This window comes from Trichomycterus rosablanca, unplaced genomic scaffold (assembly GCF_030014385.1).
Source record: "Trichomycterus rosablanca isolate fTriRos1 unplaced genomic scaffold, fTriRos1.hap1 scaffold_182, whole genome shotgun sequence".
Taxonomy (NCBI): Eukaryota; Metazoa; Chordata; class Actinopteri; order Siluriformes; family Trichomycteridae; genus Trichomycterus; species Trichomycterus rosablanca.
This window is the reverse complement of record NW_026947010.1, coordinates 38,642-47,520: the sequence shown is the minus strand read 5'-3', so window position 1 is coordinate 47,520 and position 8,879 is coordinate 38,642. Positions and strand designations below refer to the sequence as shown.

At 38.6% G+C, this 8,879-nt stretch overlaps 1 protein-coding gene across 1 annotated transcript; it reads right to left on the bottom strand.

The window, feature by feature from the left end:
• Positions 1–5,987: 5,987 nt before the first annotated feature.
• On the bottom strand, positions 5,988–8,577 carry LOC134306043 (maternal embryonic leucine zipper kinase-like). The gene is made up of 10 exons (XM_062990285.1): positions 8,464–8,577; positions 8,231–8,374; positions 8,076–8,144; positions 7,730–7,822; positions 7,218–7,316; positions 6,974–7,042; positions 6,782–6,880; positions 6,575–6,661; positions 6,350–6,448; positions 5,988–6,234 (listed from the first exon to the last, which is right to left on the bottom strand). The coding sequence occupies exons 1-9, from the start codon at positions 8,575–8,577 to the stop codon at positions 6,371–6,373; spliced, it is 852 nt and encodes a 283-aa protein (XP_062846355.1). The 3' UTR covers positions 5,988–6,234; positions 6,350–6,370.
• Positions 8,578–8,879: the final 302 nt, after the last annotated feature.

The window sequence follows — 8,879 nt, the reverse complement described above, 5'->3', positions numbered from 1 at the left end:
CCCACCTATAGATTTATCTGTATTTATGGTGTATAAATATGTGAACTGTTGGATTTACTGAAGCACTTTCTACATTCTGAGCAGTGATACGAGCTCACTGAGGAAACATAAAGATTAATAAAGGGAAGGAAACAAAACCTGAAAATAAAAGCTTTACCTTCCGTTCAAATTCTGTTCAAACTGCTGAGAACGAGAGCAGTTCATAACTACAGGAACACAGACTGTACTTGTACTCGGTCTGTTTACCTCCAGCAGCGACTGGAACCAGCGCCAAACAATTCAACTCTACCCAGGGATGCCAAGTCCAGCACAAATATCCAGCTCAAAGTCTGTCTAAACCCGCCCTTCACATGCTAAAACTAGCAAACCTTGTTCATAGGTATGTGAGCGCAAATCCTCATTAAAAACATTTTGTACGGTTTGTAATGAAAGCTTTTAGACAGCCATGACACATTTTGAAAGTAGTCCAATTTGGCGGGAAATTCGCAAGTTGCCAGGTTCAGCAAAATTATCCAGCCTAATGTCTGGTCTAAAATCAACCCTGAAGCTGAAACTAGCCCAGAATCCAGGGTGTCACAGATATTGGTGAAATGGCAAATGAACGATCAGTACTACTAGTGAATCTTTTATTAATAATAATAATATAGTTTCATTTTACATTACGATTGATACTTTTTTGTGATGTATTTTGTTTACATTGGTATTACAGCTAGTAATATTTTATCATTAAACTATTAGTCATTTTATAATCGTCATTTTACATCCGGCCCGCAAGACATCCCCAACCGGCCCGCATGAGGTTCGTGGCAATTAAAAATTAGATGTAAATAAATGTGCATCAAACATGCATTACAACAGGATTGATTTTGATGGGGGCGCTATATCTTTAAATTACCGTAAGTTTGGATTTACGTGTGTGCGAGTGTTTCCAGCTTCACCGTAATGTGAACAGAAGGAGTTTTTAACAAGACATGAACTTCTGAAGTATTTATTAACTGAAGTCAGGTGTAATGCTGGTTAAGGATCAGAATTTAGGCTCTAAATCGCTGTTACGATACTAAACAGAAATATAAGAACATTTTTACTCTGCCTACTTCTAATTTTCTGATTGTAACATCTAAACATTAACAGCTTATTAGAACTGCACAATCTACTGCTTTTCATAAAGAGTGAGCAGTCGTAGCCTAGTGGTTAGTGGACTAGTAATTAGAAGGTTGCTGGTTCAAGCCCCACCACAGCCAGGTTGCTGCTGTTGGACCCTTGAGCAAGACCCATAATCCTCAATTGCTCAGACTGTATACTGTAACTGTATTGTAAATCGCTTTGGATAAAGATATCTGCTAAATGCTGAAAATGTAAATAAAGAGATAAAATGAATATTGAGCAGAATTAAGTTCACCTTATTGGTCCGGCCCTCCACAACAGTCCCAGTTCCTTATGTGGCCCCTTGGAAAATTTATTTGCCCACCCCTGGTTTAAACCCTGTTTTACGGTACTAATCACATGGTCTATGCTAAAAGTTTTATGCACATCTAAACCCCATTTTCTGGTACCCTTAAACTTTATAATAAAGGTCTTTTATATTGTCACATTTCTAGAATGTATTTAGAAATGATACATCAGAATGTCTTGATATTAACTGAGTGTAAACTACATGTTGTGTACTATCATTATGAAGTGGAATTGTTTTGTGGAAAGAGGAGAATTCCTTTTAGTAACAATAACAATTCATGTAATCAAGATTATTCCATTTAATAACAATCTAAATTAAAACGGAAATGAGCTTAGATTATATTTTTGTTGACTTTAAATTTAAAGTAAAATCATAATGTCCAGTTATTACCAAACCTTTTATTGTAAAGCCTGAAATTCTATCCTAAATAGTTCCGCCAGATGCTTTTACCGTAATGTTTAGTATACGCACATCTTCACAAACAATGTGGGAGCTGATTTGACTGAGCATTTTGAAGTGGAGGCTTGACCACAGCAGTAAATCAAACAGTTCACAGACACACAAGTGCGCAGTAAATATTTCTACACCATAAAAACAGATAAATCTATAGGTGCGTGTTTCCTCTTATAGTTTTCTTATTGTTCCTCATATACAGTAGAAACTAATTCACACAAATATACATACAGCATTTTACATGACTTAGATTCTTATCATAAAAGCTTTATCTAAGTTCATGTCATTTCACTTTACAGAATAGCCTTTCAATTCCTTGTTTGTGTTTAGGATTAAATGTAAATAACTTCTCTGCTCAGATAAATAGGTGTAGTTTGACTTCACCCATCATGCTTTGTGGCTCCATCTAGTTCATTTGCACACGTTCCATAGATAATGAGCTAGTACTTCGCAGAAGAAGGTGTGAATGGTTGGCTGATGATTGACCAATGCAGAGTTTTGAACAGGTCTTGGGTCTTTGTCCTCAGCTCTATTTAAGTACTAAACTCTAGACTTGTAGCTGAGTCACTTGGTAAGAAGGATCTTCTGCACGTTCTTCATTAGAAACGACCTGCTGGAGACACCAGCTTTGTTAAAGTGGCTGCCAGGATTCTAACAGGAAGGTAAAGGGTTTTCTTATTTGTTTCTTTTACATTTATGTTGCATTTGTTGTTTTTATTTTATGATGTTATTTAATATTATCAGGTTAATATATTCAGACAGTTTAAAATAGCTTTATGCTCATAATTGTGGTGATTTATGAAGCCTTTTTTACTCCCAGCACACCAAAGATTTACACTTGTGAGCTAATTATTAGTCCTGTCATGAACTGGATTAGATTTGCTTGGTGCAGGACTGATGTTGAGAAAGTCAGATCTCTTATATCTTTATTTATATCAAGTTATTTATAGTTATTTAATTATTAATATCTGCAGTATTTATAAGTATTTTATCCTGATGTTCTTTGAATTCAGATTCTCACTTAGACGTGAAGTGAATTTAATGTTTTTATTACTAGGTGAAGAGTTTAATATTATTGTGGTATTAATGTAGTAATAATACTAAAAGTATTTCTAATTAATTTACTTATTTCTTTGTTTCTTATCAAAGCATAAACATGAAGAACTTTCATCACTGCTCAGAGTGTAGGAAGAGTTTTATTAAAGAGACTCATCTCAAACAACACCAGCGTATTCACACAGGAGAGAAACCATATCACTGCTTAGAGTGTGGGAAGAGTTTTACTTACAATCATGCTCTTGAAGTACACCAGCGTGTTCACACAGGAGAGAAACCATATTCCTGCTCACACTGTGGAAAGAGTTTTATTCAAAGTAGTGACCTTAAGGTACACCAGCGTGTTCATACTGGAGAAAAGCCATATCACTGCTCAGAGTGTGGAAAGAGTTTTGCTCAACAAGCTAACTTTCAAAATCACCAGCGTATTCACACAGGAGAAAAGCCGTATCACTGCTTAGAGTGTGGAAAGAGTTTTGCTCAACAGGGTACCCTTCAAAAACACCAGCGTATTCACACAGGAGAGAAACCGTATTACTGCTCGGAGTGTGGGAACAATTTTGCTGAACATAGTACCCTTCAAAAACACCAGGAGAGAAACCGTATAACTGCACTCAGTGTGGAAAGAGTTTTACTCAAAGTAGTGCCCTTAAAGTACACCAGCGTGTTCACACAGCAGAGAAACCGTATCACTGCTTAGAGTGTGGAAAGAGTTTTACTCAAAGTAGTGACCTTAAAGTACACCAGCGTGTTCACACAGCAGAGAAACCGTGTCACTGCTCAGAGTGTGGAAAGAGTTTTGCTCAACAGGGTAACCTTCAAAAACACCAGCGTATTCACACTGGAGAAAAGCCGTATCACTGCTCAGAGTGTGGAAAGAGTTTTGCTCAACAGGTTAACCTAAAAAAACACCAGCGTATTCACACAGGAGAGAAACCGTATCACTGCTCAGAGTGTAAAAAGTCTTTTGCTGATGAAAGTAATCTTAAACGACATCAACAAACTCACAGAAAAACTACATCACTGTTAAAAGTGTGAAAAGTATTTTTGTGCATTATTCTCTCTAACAACACCAGCACATTCACAAGGGAGGTAAAGCTGTATGGTTTTCTTTTTTTTTTTACAACTGTTCTACTTCAATTATCAAATGTACATGATGGTGTGAATATGATTATTAATCATCAAATGTAATGTGGTGTAATGTACCAACCTCAGATCTGAATCTGTTTTTGTTCATTAGTCAAGTTTAATCTACTTTAATAAACACAAAACAACTTTTACTTTCAAGTGGAAGAATTTTACCCTGGTCTTTATGGTGTTTGCATAAATTCTTCATATTATGAATGCTAAGTTTTTATAAATGATTAGCCTCTTACTTTAACACTTCTAGGTCTACACTCCAAAATTCTAGTGTTTAGAAGAGCAAGACCCTTAAACCTCAATTGCTCATTGTGTTCAGCTCATTGTGTAAGTCGCTTTGGATAAAGGCGTCTGCTAAATGCTAAAAATGTTAATGTAAAAAATGTAAATTTCCACTTAATAATGAACCGTCCTCCACCAGAATGTACATGAGAAGGTGTGAATGGAGGGCTGTGGACTGAACAGTGTTGCATTGTTCTATCATCATGAGTCTTTGTTCTTTGTGTTTATCTATAGACCAAATTAGTGGTGGCTAAACTCCTTTGTTAAAAGAAATACTCATATTTACATTTAATTATCCCACCATCTTCTAGTGCATAAAACTCAGTTCATATAAATCCTAATACAGACTGCACTGACATGTTTTAAAATTACATTTAAAAATCAATAAATACTATTGTGTAGTTCAGGTGTTTTCTTATCATGGAGGTGACCAACTGACCAAAACCAACAGAGGGGTCGGGAGACAAGTGTTTCTTTATTGATGAATAAATGTATTTGTTAAACTGTAAATTCCATCCGAGTCCTCTGTGTGATGAGAGTTTGGTTTTGAATCCGATGTCAGCAAATGTGTCCACAGTTGTTAAATGGGACTAAACTCACGGTCCATGTATTTGTATGTAGGCTTGAGCTGGAGTGACAATAGAAAGTGGATGTAAAGAACTGGGTGGGTAATAATTCTAAATAGTTCTTCATGTAACCTGAAATTCTATTCATAAATCATAAGAGAATAAAAAGACTAAATCGTTAATAATGAAGTTCAGAGAGGAGAAGAAAACAGGAGAGGAAAGAACAGAAAAGAGTAAAAGTGAAATTCAGACCTTTTAGTATTTAAAGTGTTACTATTAAATTTTCTTTTATGAGATCTAAAACAATTATAAAAAATGTGGTGCTAAAAATAAATTACAGCTTGTTACTTATCGCAGATTTGAGACATCATTATTATTATTGTTATTATTATTATTATTATATAAAAATTAGAGTGTTTATGGCTCTTTTGTCCCAAGTGTTTTTGTGACGTGTTGTACACCTGCAATGTCGACTGTTTTTGGTATACAGGATAGAAAGGGCAGAATGCAGGTGAAAAGGTGTTATTTGGCAACCCAGTACTGTGTAAATATTGGACAGAACACATGATGGGTTATTTATCAGTCGTGTAGTGTGACATACACACCGACTTGAAAGACTCCCGATTACAAGAGATCCAGTCGTATAGTGTGAATTTGGCATTAGTCTCCAGATTGGAAGAATGTTTGAAAAAAGGATCTCATGACCTTGTTGAAATAAAAAATCCTTGTGATGTCGCCCTATTGTGGCTTTTTAGTAGAATTGTAATAAAATAATATGAGTTGAGAGACGTGAGTTGATGAAGTTTTAGGGTAACGATCTCAGGCTGATCTGAGTGAGCTGACAGTAGGTCTGTATCTTCACTGCTGAGTTCAATGTTCTGTAACATGTCAGGAAACGTTGTGCCTTCTTTCACCTCATATTACTGACTTCATAAACAAAATGATGAAGAAAAGTGAAAATAAACATCCAGGCACCTTAATATATTCAGTGAGTTTATTTATTTATTATTTAATGTAATAAGATTTTGAGGCTTGTTGATCCTGGTCATCCATGTTCTACACTTCTCATACAGCTGTGTGGATCAACAAGGGCGGCACCTCAGTGGAGTTCCTCTAACCAGTCACACACAGATACCCAAAATGCATCTTTCTGGTAAAAAGAGAGAGAGAGGATGGGTTAGAGAGAAACATCTGCAACAATCATTCAAATGTGAAATTGAGATGTAATGTTTCCTGATTGGATGGTGCCACCATCGTCCCTCCTTGATGCGACAACAACGTCTCCTGTTAAATAAAACAAGAAGAGGTGTGAGAACATTCCAGAAGCTGTAGTGTTTGGACAGATGAGCATGTAGAGCAGTGTTTATCAGGTAAAATACACTGATTGTGGGAATGTTACCTGGATTTCTTACACGTCCACTCAGCTACACACTGGACTACTGCGCTGCTTCCTTCTCAAGAGCAAAAGATACGTAGCTGTGGTCTGATCAAACTTCCACTGCACACACACACACACACACACACACACATCTCTTTTAGATGGAGCACAAGAACCTCAATATTAATAAATATGTGTCGACATTTTAGCATCTGTGTTGATGCAGACACAAGTACTGAAATGTACCTCAGACACCAGCTGCTTGGTGCTTTGGTTGGACTGTCTGAACATCACAGCCATCTCGGTGATGCTCTCCTCATCTAGATGATCCAGCTGAGACACAAACACACACACAGACACAAATATATGAGTATGTAGGATAATAAAGATACAATCTTCTGTACGGTGGATCTCCATCATGTCACTGTACTACGTCCAGGGTGGATGTTGTACCGGGCATGTGCTGTGCCATTCCACAGGGCTGCTGTACCCCTTCATTACCCACTCATGATCCAGCAGATGCTCCACCTTTATGCGCCGCTCTGGAACCACCTACAGGACAAGATACAAGAACTTCAGGCGATGAAGCCCACAGAGAAGCACACACCCACTTTGCTCACATTAAACACACCCATAAACACACACCTGCAGCATTTCCTTAATCAGCAGTACAGAACCAGGAGACAGCCAGTCAGGTGTGTCATAATGTCCTTTCTGATGAAACACAGAGCAAAACAATCACATCTGATCAAAGAACATCACCACAAGCCGTTACTGTTACTTTTACTGTATGTTTAACATGCTGCTGAGCACTAAATAATGGATTCAATTTCATAATCGTAACAAGATGTGTATGCCAATGGTGTTTCATTGTAGTTCCAAGACTTACAGTGATTTGTTCATGGAGCTCCACAAAGTTGTCACCATCGAACGGGAGGTAGCCACACAGCATGTCATATAGGACAACACCCAAGCTCCAAACATCTGCCTAAAACACACCCAAGAAGGATGGGCCCTGCTGAGTCTGGTTCCTCTCAAGGTTTCTTCCTGTAATTTTCAGGGAGTTTTTCCTTGCCACAGTCGCCCTCGGCTTGCTCAACAGGGGTTTTTGTATCTGTTGGTCCTGGATTTTGTAAAGTTGCTTTGAGACAATGTCTATTGTAAAAAGCGCTATATAAATAAAGTTGACTTGACTTGACTTGACACACACACACACACACACCACACACACACATTCATTGTCTTTTTTAACCATGCTTTATCCTGGTCAGTCCCCTCATCCAGACCTCATAGAATAAGTCATGAATGGGGCTACAGAGGGGACTGAACACCTTGGATTTGGAGACTGTTCAATCAAAGTTTATCAGGAATAACCTGGGGACACACCCCAATCAAACCTACCTCTGCACCATGATAGGGTTGCGCATTAATGATTTCTGGTGCCAAGTAGGGAGGGGTTCCACAGCCCTCAATCAGAGCAGTACCCAATCCACCCTACAACAAAACAGATTTCTATCAACCAAAGGTCCAACTGTTGACTCGCATCTGCAACACAGCACACAAACTGAACCAGCATGGCTCTGTGATGTCCTGTTCATCTAACTGATCACTGAAACTAATTGTGGACACCATGTGTGCAAGGCTTCATTAAAGCATGATGGATGGGGGTAAACACACCACCTTACTAGACTCTCTGAATGGCACGCTTGATTTAAGTATACACTACAGTCTTAGGAGAGACACGAACCTCTGGTTTGGCACAGAGACCAAAGTCGATGAGCTTGATGTTGTTCTTCTCAACCAGCATCATGTTTTCCTGAGAGTCAAAATAAAACACGTCATGTCCAAGCACTAACAAAGAAAGCGCACATAGTATAAGTGGAAACCGTTTGGCTGACGCACTGGCTTAAGGTCACGGTGGGCGTATCCCTGGCTGTGGACGTAGGCCAGCGCAGAGACGATCTGACGGAAGATCCTGCGCGTATCCTCCTCCGACAACCTGTCGTTATTATCGATGTGGTCAAACAGATCTCCACCCGGACAAAACTGGAGGAGAGAGCGAGTCATGTGAGCAGCAAATCATTATAAATCCAGAGATTCAATCAAATCTGATAGTTTCCAACCACTGATGGTACCTCAAGCACCATGTAGATCTGGTCAGCAGTCTCCATGACTTGGTACAAGCGGCACACGTGCTGATGCTTGAGGTTCTTCAGGGCTTCAATCTCGATCCTCAAATCAGACAACATCCTGCAATGGGGAGGAAACAGGAACAGTTTTATGACTTTTCAGATCAGAATTAGGAGAACCAAACGTTTGGAAACTGAGACACGTCCATCTTTAACAGACGGTTTTGCTGAAACTAACCCCGAGCTCTTTCTTCTCCAGGATCTTGATGGCCACTGGCTCTTGAGTCTGAATGTGCCTGCCAAGCTTGACCGTCGCATAACCACCTGAAGAACGATTGAATTAAAAAAATATTAAGTCAGGTTTCAAAAGATGCACATCTGTGTTACACAAAGGCAGAGACACGACTGAAAGTGGTACCAGT

Bases quoted from the DNA above. Each gene is read 5' to 3' on its own strand.
- LOC134306043 (XM_062990285.1), bottom strand. From the start codon at position 8,577: ATGTTGTCTGATTTGAGGATCGAGATTGAAGCCCTGAAGAACCTCAAG. The intron at 7,317-7,729 runs GTAGGTTTGATT...GGTGTGTTTTAG, and splicing joins AACCCTATCATGGTGCAGAG to GCAGATGTTTGGAGCTTGGG. The intron at 7,043-7,217 runs GTAAGTCTTGGA...GTGTTTCATCAG, and splicing joins AGCTCCATGAACAAATCACT to AAAGGACATTATGACACACC.